The sequence below is a fragment of the Gymnogyps californianus genome, chromosome 1, assembly GCF_018139145.2.
Source record: "Gymnogyps californianus isolate 813 chromosome 1, ASM1813914v2, whole genome shotgun sequence".
Lineage (NCBI taxonomy): Eukaryota > Metazoa > Chordata > Aves > Accipitriformes > Cathartidae > Gymnogyps > Gymnogyps californianus.
The window spans coordinates 61,006,894-61,022,951 of NC_059471.1; the positions used below are offsets into that span (position 1 = coordinate 61,006,894).

The 16,058-nt window shown below is 37.0% G+C and overlaps 1 protein-coding gene across 1 annotated transcript in view; it reads left to right on the forward strand.

Annotated features, from left to right (window-relative positions):
• TPP2 (tripeptidyl peptidase 2) overlaps positions 1-16,058 on the forward strand; it is a 56,875-nt gene that overhangs the window by 14,509 nt on the left and 26,308 nt on the right. The window contains exons 10-19 of the mRNA XM_050891963.1: positions 1,761-1,860; positions 4,053-4,201; positions 4,320-4,435; positions 6,050-6,218; positions 8,076-8,233; positions 9,581-9,657; positions 10,595-10,701; positions 11,454-11,608; positions 12,753-12,869; positions 14,491-14,591. Coding sequence (XP_050747920.1) covers positions 1,761-1,860; positions 4,053-4,201; positions 4,320-4,435; positions 6,050-6,218; positions 8,076-8,233; positions 9,581-9,657; positions 10,595-10,701; positions 11,454-11,608; positions 12,753-12,869; positions 14,491-14,591 — 1,249 coding nt within the window. The remainder of the gene's footprint in view (positions 1-1,760; positions 1,861-4,052; positions 4,202-4,319; positions 4,436-6,049; positions 6,219-8,075; positions 8,234-9,580; positions 9,658-10,594; positions 10,702-11,453; positions 11,609-12,752; positions 12,870-14,490; positions 14,592-16,058) is intronic.

A 16,058-nucleotide genomic window follows, 5' to 3' on the forward strand; every position in this document is an offset into this window, starting at 1 on the left:
TCTGAGGGAGGCACTTGCTGTATGCTTAGGTATAAAAATTTAGATTGTTATCTTCCTACAATTCAAGACCTTACATGTAGAAAACAGGTAGGAAGTGGATGGTCTTGATTTGATGTGGCTTTGTATAAAATTTGCAAAAGAAATCTTTGTGGTCTGACCTATTTGAAGATTCCAAGATTACTTTTTTAACTGTAGCCATCTGAGCACACCACTTCACTCAGACCATTAGCTGCTGGTAAATGCAACTTGTAAAAAATATAAGCAAGTTGGGTTCTAATTAATCTTCTGGACAGTCTTGTAATGCATTCTGAAGTGTCGGAACCACAGTTTTGGATCATCTGTCTTCATCAGATAACTCTAATTTCTATTTGTAGTGAAATGAAGCTTTTTAATTTGGATATAAAATAATCCCATGACGTGACCTAGACAAGTCCTTCTATGGGAGGAATTCTTGCAGCTACAGTGCTACTTCTGTGCAAGTCTATTACTGGCATAAGAATTGATTTTTCTGATGGGCTAGTGTATGTTTTTGATATTTCAGTGAAAGATTGAGATATAAGACTTAGCAAAATGTCTAGCACTCGGGGGTAACTTCCCTAGTCTTAATTTTTATATAAATCCTCGGATGCTGCATTACTGCGTTACACAAGATGCTTGTTAAATCTCAGAATTCTTATGCAAGGAGACTAGCATGTAAACTTGAAAGCTGGAGAGACATTATTTCAGGACAGCTAGTAGAATTAACGCTGATTACTTTCTAAAAGTTAATCTGGAATTACTGCACTACTGAGACTGGGGGTTGGAACTGGAACTAACAAGCCTTTTTCAGGTCTGCATTGGCTTTGCTCTTACAGTGCATCTACTCTGTCGATTCAGCTTACTTGTTGTAGCACTCTAGAGACTGGGTGATCATTCACTCTGCATGCAAAGTAGCTTGCTCCTTGTCCTCCACCTGGAGTGAACCAGATAGGTGGTTTTTTTTGTTTTTTGAGGGTAAAGCAAAATACAGTCGACAGGTTGGCTTAGTTCACACAGACAGTATGGACATGGACGTTGCCAAATTTGTTTGGCAGTTTGGTATGGTAGTTTTCTACTATCCTGATAGTGCTTGTGCCGTAAAGAAAATGGAGTGTACACTTTAGAGTAGGTACGTGGCATGGATGCAATGTGCATCCTTGACATTGTGTTCTAAAAATAAAACTTTAGCAGGCTTTGACATAGTGATTTACATGCTTTGGGCACTTTGAACTGATATACAGGAAAATAATGACTGTCTCATCACTGTATTTGAGCTGTGTGGATGTGGCCATCTGCTCCAGGTGGTGTAGCTGTGAGCCATGTGAACATGAACCAATTCACATAGATTGCTTTGAGGTATGGTTGGTGTAGTTTGTAACAATGTAAACACAGACGAAGGGGTGGCTGTGGAGAGAGAGTGGAGACATGTAAAAGTCATCTGTTGTGAAAGAAATGTAGGAGGTGAATACATTCTATTCCAGTTGAATAAAAATGAAACTTTGAAGTTTACGTAATATTTTAATATTCTACAGTATGACCATCAGCATTGTTACTGCATAGCATGCTGCTTTACACGTGCTTTGTAAAAATATCTGGATTTAATGAGATGGAAAACATGTGCTTCCATTTTTAAATGTGAAGCAAAAATTCTTCTCATAATGAATTTAAAACACAGAAATATTTTATTTTTGCTTTTAATAAAAATTCATTGTACATCTAAAATGCTTGAATATTTTTTACAGGTGTTGGTGCCTATGTATCACCTGACATGATGGTTGCTGAATACTCTTTAAGAGAAAAACTGCCAGCAAATCAATACACTTGGTCATCTAGAGGGCCTAGGTAGGTTATACTAAAAGAACAAATTCATTACTCTGGGATTCAGATTATGTAATTCAAAATCTAAAAATTGGTCATTAATACCAGAATGGAAGTATTTCTTTCCCATGGGAAGAGTGTAGGTAGCCTGCTGTTCTTGGGAGGCCTTTGTATGTTGGGCGCTAGAACTCCTGGGTGAGGGGGAAGACCACTGAACTGCCTCGGCACAGCCTGTATGTTTCAGGAAAGTATATTTGATGAGTGCAGACCTATTCAGAGATGGTAAAAGTTGTTGCAAAGTTGTTTGGAAATTTGTTCTTTTCCTGAAATTTATTTTTTCAGAGGGTTTTTTCCATAGCATTTATTTCATTAAGTTAGTGTGGTGAAGTTAACTGTTCTGTTCGTGTTGAAGATTAAAAGAAATACTGTTACTGCAGTGGTGTTACTTCTGGCTTCATTGACATTGCTGTGATGGCACAACTTACTCAAGAGTTTTGCTTGAGTCCAGTAGAGGTGTGAGTAGGCAGAAAAAAATGCTTTTCTACTTCACGTTGTAGAAAATTATCTCAAAGGTCTATAAAAGAAAATTTAGGGGCCATGAAAACTTCAATTTTTATTTCATGTCTCAGAAGCATTTGATAGTAATGTGGTCACCAAAAGAAGAAAAAAAGAATAGCGTCTCTTCCTGAGTTCTTGCCTGCATTTAGACTTTGGAATTTTTCTTGCGAGTCATGGAGTTACTGTATACTGTCTTTTGTAGTTTAGCCTACGATAGTATTGGGTGAAGGAAAAAATAAAAAACATAGCTTGAGGTTGGTCCTTGGTTTATTTGCTGGTTACATAGCAAATGCTTCCCTATTAGTGTTGGTCTTTGAAGTTAGCTGTCACGGTGTTTGTATATTTACAGGCAAGTATATTGTTCCAAGAACCTTATTATGTAGAATTGTCATGTTTCATGTAGGGAAAAGAGAAATGTGGTCTCTGCCTTCAGCTGAGAAAGGGAGAAAGATTTGTAATTAATATTGATATACATACACACACATATCTATATAAAAACTATGTTTTGTGTGCTTTGTCACTTTGCATTGTAAAATGGTCAGAGTGACAGTATGTCAGCTGAAAGGCCCAAGTCTGGCCAAAGGAGGATTCCCCTTGTCTAGGGTGCAACACCCAGGTGACTGGAGAGTTCCTAAAGCTTTGCAAAAGCAGGCTTGAGGTAGGGGATCAGTATGTCCGAGTAAGCAGTAGAGGCTTTCAGGCAGATGTGCTATGCACTGCTTGGCCAGAAGTGTCATGACACAGAACCTGTTAGGTTCTGTATATATACAGATATTATTCTGATATAGGGCTGTCATAAAATATGTCCAAACATTACATTACAGTATCATACTGGGAGTACTCTGATTTGAGACAGATTTGAAACATATGAAGCTGTTAGTGTGGGATATAAATACCCTAAAGTACCCTGCCTCTCCACAGAACTTAACAGCTCAGGCACAGTGCTGCCCTTATTCAAGTGGTGCAATTTTTGTCTATCCAGAGCAAGGAAGATGGAGTATATCTGGCTCATACAGTTGAAAACTAGATGCTGCTTTAACTGTGCCATAGGTACTCGTGCCGTTCTTAAATATACTTCGGCAAGAAAGAAAGGTGGCTTAGGCCCAGCTGATCCTGATCCACCTCTTGACATTCCTTTTTTGTCTTCTCCCCTTGTTCTCCTTGTCTCAGGTTCTGTACTGTAATTCCGAATTTCACCTGGTAGTGAAATGGCAACATGCAAAATTAGAGATCTGGATTTTGGATCTTCTCTAGTCTTACTCTCCCTTTTACTATTTTACTTTAAAAATAGTAACTGTTAAATAGGCTATGTAGAATACTAATTTATGTATTGAAGTGTTTGCGTGCATTTTCTAATTCAAGTCCCAGAAGATATTCTGCTGACTAAACTGAAGCCTGGTGAAGAGTATTGAAGGAGTGAAAGTTTAGAAAACTTTCACTGTAAAACAGCCATAGCTGATGATTAATGTGATATTTTAAATTGCTACTTAGTGGCATGCTTTTTCTTGGGTTTAATGGGTTAATGGATTCAGTGAAGTAATATACTTGTGAATGTTCCCTAAAGCTAAAATTATTTTTTTTTTAAGTGCACGGATAACTTCAAGATAAAGTGTGCAGAAAAAAATGTTTGTTTTTCAACCATTCTGTTTTAACACTAGCACTGATGGAGCCCTTGGAGTGAGTATCAGTGCCCCAGGAGGTGCTATTGCTTCGGTTCCAAACTGGACTCTGCGAGGAACACAACTCATGAATGGCACATCCATGTCTTCTCCCAATGCATGTGGAGGCATTGCGTTAGTATTGTCAGGTAACGTGCTACAATGTTAAATATACATGCATAATCTAAAAGAGATTAGATACTTTTTCCTCTAAAAAAAAAAAAAAGTGCTGTAACTTTCAAATTTTTTGTTTTTTTTTAATTTCAGGACTCAAAGCTAATAATATTCATTACACTGTTCATTCTGTCAGAAGAGCTTTAGAAAATACTGCAGTGAAAGCTGAAAACATAGAAGTATTTGCACAAGGACATGGTATTATTCAGGTACTTGCTAGCGAAAAAGCCGACATAATATAAATAACTGCCAGTGGAAAACTAACCCACAAAAAAAGAGCAGCTTTCTAGATGAGGTCACTGAGTTCGCTCCCATGCTACTTGATTCAGATCTGATTGAGGGAGAAGAAGGGAATATAGTTGGAGGGGAGGATGAATGAGATGGTTCTTTCAGTTTCAACATGCAGTTACTGTAGAATAAATGTGTTAACTAGACACATTCTTAGACTGATCAAAAAGGTATGTGGACATAAAAGTGGGATGTGGGTTTTTATCACCCACATGTGGATTTGGATGCCCAAATTCTGTCCTCTTGTCCAAAAATGTTTTTATGCTATTGTCAGAGCACGCTGAACTTGTTCTATGCAGACAAAAGCTGCAACTGTAAGTTCTGTGCAGTGAAAATACAGATACACCCACGCTGGTTCACAAAGCAGTACAGCTGCAGTTGTGCGATGACTTTGCTCTGGGCCTGCACTGAAAAGTCTGAGTGTTCATTGTATCCTGTGGACTTCTAAGTAGCTTGGAAATCTGTGATGTGATCCTTTGTATGATGAAGACATAGTGAATGACAGTCTCCCTGTGCATAAGCTTAGGTTCTCAAAGAGCTGCTGCTGGTTTTTTGCCTACGGTCACTCCCATCCTAGCCAAATAGAGGTACTGAGATTTTGGTCTCATGCTTAAAGATGCTAGTTACTAAATGCTTAGCCCTAAACTCACTTTCTGGAGATGCTAGAACCTAGTAGGTAACATCTGCTAAGCACATCTGCAACACTGAGTTTGATAGAAAAGGCAACAATGGTGGTAGCCATATCAAATAAAAAACATTGCCACAGAAAAACAAAATGCACCAGTCATATCTTATGATTTAGTAGTCTGTGATTAAAGCATATGTTAAAACATGTGGTTAAAACTCTGATCTGGGAGACCGAGGCTGTTGTATGTCCACTTGTCTCAAAGGAGAGAGCCCTAATTTCCACTGGTGAAGGTAGCTCACTGTGAAGTATAGGAGAATGTAAGATTTTTGGAGTCAGTAGAATAGAAAACAAGATAGAAGGGTGTCTTTTTAAAACAAAAAGGTGAACTTGTCATCTCAGTTTACTGACAGCTCATTCACTTAAATCCAGGGCTGGATCTATTTCATATCAGTATATAAAACTTATAGGGGCATCCCATATTGCTTGTCTCTTTCAAACTGCTTAACTTCTTGTATTGTATAAAAGGTTTAAATGCTCAACTAGTGTTGCTCCACGTATGAGAAAGGCACCTAAATTAGTATAGTAGGTCTGGGCCTTTGAAGTCCTCTTGGTCTTTGAAGTAATCTCTGAAAACTTTCGTTATGCATCTTTTGATACATTTATAGCAAAGGAGATTTGTCTTTTTTTTATGTTCTTGACTTTCTGTGCTCTGTGTGGCAGCTGCAGACTGAAAATGTTGCCTCATTTTCTGTACAGAGTATCGTGTAAGGCACAATCAGTGTGGCTCAGGTAGCACATGAGTTACTTCACTGTTGCTGTGCTTGCTGAACACTTCATATTGAAGATAAAATGCATAAATTACTATTAAGTTGAAATTTGTTAATTTAGAATGTGTTCTTTCTAACAGGTTGATAAAGCCTATGACTACCTCATTCAGAATTCATCACTGACAAGTAACATAGGCTTTACAGTTACTGTCGGCAGCAACCGTGGAATCTACCTCAGAGATGCTGCCCAGATAGCTGCACCTTCTGATCATGGGGTTGGCATAGAACCTGTCTTTCCTGAGAATACAGGTAGGAAAGAGCTTTTGTATGTGGGGGTGGGGGGCACGGAAATAAAGTGTAATCTTTAAACAAAAAAAGCTGTGATAATGAGGAGTGATAGGAGTCTGTACCGTAAAAGGAGTAAGTGCATCTCTAAATTTCATGGTAAATGAAGGCGTGCAGCTAAACAACTTTTCCATTCTAACCTCAGACTTGTAACTGCAGCACTTCCATGTTTTGGGGGAGTCTGTTGCTTCATGCTTCCTCTCACTGAAAAAAGGGATCTGTCTTTGTTCTGAAGAAATGTAAAGTGAAGTTGTGGGGCTAGGGAAAAATACGGAAAAATAATCAAATATCACTAATGTTTCATGAAATTGTAGAACTTCAGGGTTTTTGTTGTAGATAACTCTTAACAAAGAATTATTACTGTTCTAAAGATGAAATAACTTACCCAGAAATTAGTTCCTCAGTTATTTAAAGACTATAACTTCTAGATTTGGACTTTAGCTAAGTTTCCACAACCTGAGAAAAAGTTTAACAAACTAGACTTGCATTCAGTATCTAATAATGGATAAACATAAATATATCTAAAGGCAATACAGGAATTGATACAGGTTCTAGTTACTAACAGGGTGAAAATAACTTGTGCAAATCAAAATAAGGTTTGACGTCTTTTCTCTATAAACCGTTTTGCCCTGCTTTGCTTTATTAAATACAAATTGGAACTCACTGAGAGGCTGAATTAGATTGTATTCAAAAAATGATCCATGTGAGAGCTTGTTACTGAGATTAATTCCTTTCCTAAAACCGATGATCCCCAAGAAGGCTGGCATGTGACAGAGGTGAGTTTATTTAGGGGAAGAAAGGATATGAATCAGGACAGGTTACTGAATCAGAGTAGCTTGGTTGTTTGACAGGTTACATTACGAGTGCTTTTTAAATTAACCATATGACGTGGAGAAATAAAATAATTGTATGATAGACTCTTCTGCAGGAAGCAAACAATCTGAAAACACAGTTAGACATTTGTAATGGATGACTGGCTTGTAGCATGATGTTGTTTCCCTAGTATCTGTCCAATTATTATTTCTGTGCTGTGTCTGGTGTCCTCAACAAGATTGAGTTTGAGAAACTGTAGTAAGAGGTTGAGAGGCTGATCTGCTCAGTCTGTCTGAAGTTCTCTTTGAGCTTTTATTACTTCTCATGTGCCTATGAGGGAATTACATCTGATGAGTGCTTTTTTTCTCTACTTAACAAAGATGTAATGAAAGGTCTGAAAATTAAGCTAACGTTAATTAGGACTAGGAAACGTGGAAATTTTTTTTTCAAAGTGTCATCAGTCTTTAGAGGAGGAGAAAGCTGGTTTTTAATCACTAAAACATTTCAACTAGGGTTGGATGCTTTTCTGGAAGCTGTGCTTTAACCCGTAGCTTTTTTAACATGGAAGCTAATTTGCGAAATCAGCTAAATTGACTATTTGCAAAGTCAGACTACATTATCATAGTAATTTTTTAATAGACTTTACCTCTTGCTTACATTGCTCTATAATGTAATTTGGTAATTAGCATAACCTTCAGAATCAGTGCAATTGCTTTTTATTGTATTTCTCTGCTTTAGGCAAGACTTTGTATCTATACAAGAAAGTTTATACCTGCTTCCAGACTATGTTGTGGGTAACTGAAGCGTTCCTTACTAGCCTACCTTTGACTTTGATAGGTTTGACTGTTTCATGGAGGAAAAGTTCAAAGTTGGATATAACCTTTATTTTACTGTACACTGGTGCTATTCTTATTGATGTGTACATTTTAATGGCAAATACTGTGTTACAGTAGAATATGAGCACATATTTGTGTTATTGAACTGTTTTTTAAATTTGTTTCTTGACAGAAAACACTGAAAGAATATCTCTCCAGCTTCATTTAGCTTTAATTTCAAATGCACCGTGGGTCCAGTGTCCTAGTCATTTAGAGCTTATGAACCAGTGTCGACACATAAATATTCGTGTGGATCCACGTGGCCTGAGAGAAGGACTACATTATACAGAGGTATTGGTGTTCTAAGCAAGATTGTGTGCCCTTTCCTTTTCATGTGGTCTCTATCAACTTTTTATAGAAGCAATTTTTAAGGAAATAAAAATGTGTGCTGTAGAGACCAGAAAATACTGCCACACTCCATTTCACTATACGGGCTGAATCCAGGGTTCAGCAATAGTTCTGCTATACAATGTTGTATAGCACATGCCAATGGGACTTTGAGTATCTGTGTTTAAAAAATAAAAACCTATAGAAAGTATAAACCAAATAAATAACCATTAAGGCTTTTTCCCCTGGATATATTTTTCACCTTTGACTATCTGGCTCAGTCCTGTATTATTACTGAGGGTAGAGATTTGTGTTTTTATGAGGTCTTAAATTTTCTCTTTCTGTGGTGGCTTAAGGACTGGCCTAGCTTTTGTGGTGTTGCCATGCAGTCTTATATGGACCCAAGATTTTGCTTTACCTTTAGTTGCTTGGGTACAGTGATGCAACCTATTTTCTTGTTTCCACACCTCTACCTCATCCCATTTTGGAAGGTGGAGGGCGTGGTAATGGCTGTGTACAGCAGAAGCATTTTGCTGACTTAGAGCAGCTACGTTCAAATTTGGACAACTTTAATACGAAAGCCATTAAATTTCTCATTTTCTCTCCCAACCATCCTCTTTCACTTCTGCAAAAGAAATCCACCAACAAAAAATATTTTTCAGCCCTCTCCATCCTCATCCCAAACCTTATATTAACATTGAAATGTTTCCATTGCATTGTAGTTGATGATAATGAAGATGATATCAGCTTGCTTTTTAGAAGTAACTTGCTTAAGATGCTTAGAGTTGCGAGTCTTCTATGGTACCACTGAGAACATTTTAGCAAAGTGATGATGGAACAAATTTTCAGAGATAGTATTTAAAGCTTGGCCATGAAAGGCATGGTAAATCGAACTGTATTTTCTCAAACATAATCCTGGAAAACAAGGATTAAAATATTTTAATACAACAACAAAAATAGCTGAAATAAAATAATAAGGCTGTTTGGGACAAATTCTGAGTTGAGACTAGATTGAGCTTTTGATATAGGGACTATCAAATGTGGGTTGAAAGCTTGAAAACTTCTGGGGAAAGACTGAAATGAGCATAAGTGTGAAAACTAATTTTTTTTTTCTTGGTGAATATTGCTGTTTTACTATTTCTAGGGTGACGGTGGTCAAATGAAGATCTTTTTTTTTCTTTTTTTTTTTCTCAGTGATAACTACAAAGATTCAAAATACTCTGCAACTAGTTTAAGTTTAATGTTGTCTTCTATTTTGACCTAATTTCATTTTGACCAAAGATATTAAGTGGCTGTATTTTATTTTGTTAGGTGTGTGGATATGATATAGCAATGCCTAATGCAGGTCCTCTGTTCAGAGTTCCTATAACTGTTATTATACCAACAAGGTAAGTAAACCCAGGCTTTATCTGCATTTTTTAAGTTTAGTTTACTTTTCTGTACCCACTTTACTTGTCATTTATTTCACCACCTTCTTTCTCAGGGAGTTCTTGAACTTACTACTAACATTGATAAGGGAGCAGAGATCTGAAAAGATTCTCACAGCAAACTTATACAGCAGTGGCTTTTTTGTAGTTTTGGTCCTGGCAGCCAGAAGGCAGTGTGTTCAGTGTGTTCTGGTGGGCTTAGCCACAGTGGCAGCAGCTTCCTGGTCCATCAGAATACAGACGACTTCTGGCTTGTTGACCAAATTATCAATCAATATACTCGTAGGTGTAGGTCAACTGGAGTTTGTTTTTTCATTTCTAACTGGTGGACTAGAGTACATAAAGGCAGGGGGCATTATTTGGCAGGTGAACATTGGGATAAGCTTCCATCATGACTTTAATACAGCGAATTTAGAGAGTTAGTATTGTGCCCATCATTGGTTTAAACATACAACTTCAATGATGTTGATAAGGAAGGAGAGTATCTTATTAAACCTATTCAGTGGACAATCTGCCCTGAGGAAAAAAAACCAAAACTTTTCTCTAACTCATTCATAGAAATATTACTTCTTACATACCTTAGCTTGCTTAGTCACTCAGCCAGGAAAAGCAGATCCACTGAAAACGAGGATTCTTCGATATTTATATTTAAGCACAGTAACTTCAGGGAGGCGGGGAGGGTATCTACATTATGTGGTGGAGCTGATGTTTTAAATCTTTTAGATACATTGTGCTGTAAGATTCTATACTAGTACAGATAAAACTAATTGGTGCTGAGGACTAAATATCTTCGTTGTACACTTTTTTGAGAGTATTCTTGCATTTAAAAATACTTTAAAAAAGAAAAGGGCTTCACAGCTTGTTTGATTACTGTTTGTGTTTTCTTTTTGACATACAGAGTTGATGAATCATCAAGCTATGACCTGACATACACAGATGTTCATTTTAAACCTGGTCAAATCCGAAGGCACTTCATTGATGTTCCACAGGGAGCTACGTGGGCTGGTAAGGAAAATGACCACATTAATTAAATTAAAAAATCGCATCTGTCAGACTTGAGAAAGCTGTTTAGAAATCATTTTGAGTTCTGCCTGAATAAGAACTGAAGGATTTGACCCATGAACACATAAAATGTTTAGTTGATTTTAAGCTCTGAGGAGTGATTTTGAGTTATCTCATGGTTTCTGGTATAGTAGAATCCTGATTCTCATTCTTCTAGAAACCAGCAAATACAATCTGAATTGATTGCCCATAACTGGAGGACAGTTGGATGTAGTGTTGAAAGATGTCTTAACTGAAGAAAATGTGCTTTTCGTAATGGGCAAGTAGCTCGTAGTTCTGCAAGGAAGAAAAAAAGGTTTTTTTCCCTCATCTTCCTGTGTGAGATTACTAAATAATAATCCTTTCAAGAATCTTTAATTTAGACTGAAGTTAGTGGTAAGACTCTTAATTTGGAATTCAGCAGCGGTCCGTCCTATACAGTTTATACATCTGTACTATCTGATTAATTTTCACCATTTAGTTGAGTCATGTTTCTCTTAACTGATCTCTGAACTTAGCTAGTGTTCCTTAATCTGAAAGGGTCTTTGTAAATAACTGATATATAAACATTATTCACATATGGAGCCACTTGGGGTACTGCATAACTTCTTAAATTACAAATTACTTGTGAAACTAGTGTTTTTCTGCTGAATCCCTGCTTTCCTTCTAAAATTCTTGGCTCTTGAAACTAAGCTTAATTTTTTTCTTTAATCTAGAAGTGACAGTATGTTCATGTTCAGCTGATGTGACTGCCAAGTTTGTGCTTCATGCCGTTCAGCTGGTGAAACAAAAAGCATATAGAAGTCATGAGTTCTACAAATTTTCATCCTTACCAGAAAAAGGATCAGTGACTGAAGCATTTCCTGTCTTAGTAAGTTACCTTAGGGTGGCATGGGGGAAGAGAAAGTGATATATCAGTGCAGTATAACATAACTCATTCTGGATTTTTTCCCACAAAGAAAAACCCCAAACCCAAGAAATCATAGGTTTATTACAGTAGTGAATGCATCTGGTTTTCAGTTTTGAAAATATCTCTAATAGCTTTCTAGTCTTTCTTAATTATTTGGTAATGCCCTTATAATATATGTTAATCTCTTCAATTTGTTGGTACTTGTTTATACAAACCAGTTTGTTTCCCTTTCAAATAGGGGCTATGACTTGTTGGATAGATGTAGTTCAGCATATTTTGCCTTTAGTGCTTAATGCGATAATCTGGGACATCTCCTTGTTGTTGAAGCCAGGTGATAACTGACTGGCTTACATTCATACTGCTTAGATACAGCAGGCTTAGCTAGAATAATGCTAGCGTGAGAGTCCAAAACAGTACCAGGGAGTGAGCTAACAGTTCAGGGGTGTGGATAACAGAGTCCACTTCTCAAGTTTGTCCCCTGCCTTAATTTAGTTATATAGCTCTAAAGCCTAAGAGTGGTTATGATTTCTGTGGTATTCAGTACCTTACCATCTGTGAAAATGTCAGGTGGGGGACCCTAAGCTAAGTTTGTCCCACTGACACATTGTGAATTTTATCACATTAGTTAAAAAACCAAAACCAAACAACAAAAAAAACCCCCAAACCTCCCAAGCTTCATGTCATCTTATTTAGGCAGAGAGTGGGATCTCTTCTTCTGATACACGTTTTCTAGGGCACACATATAAAACTCATCGATGAACTAACCTGTCTGCCTAGTTTGAAGGATAGGAAAGGAAGACGTAACATTTAAAAGCTGTACCTTTCCCTTTGGGTCTACCCTGACACTCTCTGTTTTGATGTGGTCATCGGTCATCCTATTTTGTTGGAGCTGTCTTGTGTTTTCTGGACCAAGTATAATGTCTTATTTGGTACTGTACAAACCTATACAATTGGAGTAAACTGGACATAACAGGGTCTTTTTTGAGCTATACTCCGATTTATTTGGCTTGGGATGAGGGAGGCTGGGGTGAATAGAAGGGGAAGATGGGAGCTTGAGTCTAACTTTGTGATATTTTTTTTTTTTTTTTTTTTTTTTTTAACCCAGGCTGGAAAAACCATTGAATTTTGTGTTGCTCGGTGGTGGGCAAGCCTTAGTGATGTTAGCATTAATTACACAATTTCTTTCCATGGTGTACTTTGTGCTACTCCTCAGCTAAACATGGTAAGTTTTCTAGAGTGTTTATTTTGAATTATTCTGAAGTCCTATGGTATCTCAGAATAAAAAACTTTTCTTCATTCTTGCCTGTATTTAGAAAGACTGAAAGTATCTTTATACGTGAAACGTTCATGTTTTCTCTTAAAAAATAGGTAAATAAGAGTTCAGTCCCACAGAAATGCCCATTACCATTATTTATGATTTTTTCTATGCCTTTTCATTAGGGGAAAAAAATAGAAAGGAAGAAAAACAAACAACCCAAACCCAACACCAATAGAAAAGACATACTAAAAGACTGAAATTGTAACTATACTTACACTAGCAAGTGTTTGTGTGAATGAACTTTGGGACCACAGTTCTTGAACTTGAATATCTAGACTACCATTGCTAAAAGACAATACTCTGAATACCATTTTCAGAATAAAATGTCATTAAAATTTATTTTCTGTTCAGTGTTTTATTGAGATGTGCTAATTGGCTTGAGATTCATCATTTAGGGTGGTTGAAAGCACAGTGGATGGGCAGTGTCGTGATTCCTAAGGCTCTGTGATACTAAAGGATTGAAAAAGTTGCTAAAAACATTAGTATCATAATATTTACAGGACTTTGTCTTGCTCCTGTGTTCTTTGCTGTCCTGTGCAACCTGGCTGGGCTTGACTTTGCCTCCCTCATGAGAGGGCTCCTTTTGATAGCTGAGATGGCAATACCTACATGAAGCAGCACCATGCTAATTTATCCTGGATCCTCCCTTTTTTTCAGCTAAGGGCCAGAGCAAATTATAGCTGTCCCATGGGTGAATTTGGATGTACTCAGGCTCTAAGAGCTGAATGAACTGGGGAAAAAAGAGTGGGTGCATTGTGCTAAGGTACCAGGCCTTGAACCAGTAGAGCAGGAAAAGAAAGAGCTGGTGGTGGTGGTGTGCATAGCAGCTCCCCCTACCTCAGCGGGATTACATCAACTGAATAATAGAGTCTTAAAAATGAGAAAATACAAACAGTTTTGCCCTTCCTTCTTGAGCACCTGTGACTTTCATAAAATAAATTTTAATAGTGCTGATATACTGGTGGCTTTGTCATGGGATACTGCTAGGAAAAAAGTTTTCAAATGATTTTGCCCGTCACTAGCCTGTGTATGTATTATTGTTTCTTTTTTGCAAAGTTAAACTATTCTGTGATAGTAGTCTGTACAGAATAATAAAAAATATTCTGTAATAGTAATAATTATTGCAGAATAAAAAATTCTGTAATAATAATAATAAGCAGAAGCACCATAAAATACTTGTTTTAAAATTCTAGATGAATAACACTTGTATTTATTGGATTACATATTCAAAGGAAACTGTCACAAAAGTCACTGAAGTGTGACTTGTACAGTTCTGTACAAAGTACTTAAGGGGGGAAAAAATATAAATAAGACTTTAGCTCCAATTGCTAAAGTTTTGCAAGTCCCAGTATATCTGCTGTTGTAAAATAGAGGTAAGCTTGTGACACTTTCAAACTCATACAGTGTTACTTCTTATAGTATAGATAAATACAGCTTGCGTTGTATTTTTGAGGGACATATCAGATGGTCCACATCTGATGTTATAAGTGCACAGAAGCATAATTGTTATATACTCTTTCTTTAGCATGCTTCAGAAGGCATCGTACGATTTGATGTTCAGTCCCTGTTGAAGTATGAAGATATTGCTCCATGCATAAATCTGAAAAGCTGGGTTCAAACGCTCAGGTAGAGTTTCTGGGGAACTGTATTGGGAAAGTGGGAAAACTATTCGTATGTAGTTAAAACAGTAACAAGTTACCAATGAAATTTAGGATAACAACAATATTCTTGTCAAATTTTAAGTAGGTTTGGAAGCATCGATTAATAAAATTTCTCAGCATTCTTTTTTTTGGTTCCTTTTAACTTTCACAAAATTTGAGAATTACGGTGACTTTTTCCATATGTATTATTTTCCTTAAGCTAATTTTTTAAAAAAACGTTTACAAAAATATTCCATTGCTTCCGAAGGAGACACTTAGAGGTAAAAGGCACTTTAATATCTAAAGAAACAAATTTTAGAGTTATTTGGTGCTACTGTTTGTTGTTTCATTTTTTTTTAAGCAGCTGCTTCGGGTCCCGCCCAATTTTGACCTGGGAAGACCGTCTTCTCTCTCTTGCTTGATTGGAAGTGTTTTTGTAGGATCCAGTGCAGAATTTTGTGTGGAAAGTTGTGTTTATCTTGTCAGTTTGACACATGCTGATTTGGAGGAAAAGCTTTGTTGGAAAATTCCGAACCAATGCAGCAAGTACTAAAGTTGGTCACTTCACGAAGAAAAAGAAATGCCATACAGTTTAAGCAGTACTTTTAAGACTTGGGCCAGACAATTTCACGGTTGTCAGTAATCCAAAGTTTTCCATTATTTGGGCTTCTCAGTGGAGACCTTGGGCTCTGTCTGGGGCTTTTGGATACTTGTAACTGGAATTGAGGTCACTAGCAGTTTATTGTTTAATGAACATGCCACCTAATGTTACATTCAGAAATACCCAATTTGATACGCCTTAAGTGAGGAAATAAAACAGTCCCCTAATATATGTTTGCCTCATTCTTGGTTTGTAAAATGGAGATGCTCTTATCTCCTTGTAATATTTGAGGCACTCATCTGACAGTAAATGAACTGCAGTTAAGTAAACTAATGAGAAATATTTATGTATTTAAATTAAGGCATGAATACTGTCTCTTGAATGAAGTAATGAGTCATAAGACAGAGGAAAAAAAGTACTGAATGGCTTATCATTTGGTCTCTTGAGTTTCAAATGCTTGGAGGTAGGGTGAGTATTAGGGAGACGTATCACGTGTGGTATAACTCAGTTCTTAAGACTTCTGTCAGCAGTGTATCTGGTGTCTGCCAGACTAGGAAACCTGGGTTTTAAATGGACCCAGATATTTTGCTGGGTGACTGGTCTGTGCTCTTGGCAATGAAAGAGCTGACAGAATCTTATAGAAAAATTTTGATCGTGTAATTAAAGGTTGTCAGAATGAATGAAAGAAATGTAAACTTAAATAATGCCAGGCCACCCTCATTCTACTATTCTTTATTTCCAAAGCTCTGATTTTCCTATATCATTATTATTTAGCCTATATTCTTTGATGCTTAAGGTCTTTGATGCTAAAGTGTCTGTGCTGCTCTGAGCAATACCTTGTCCTAGCTGTAT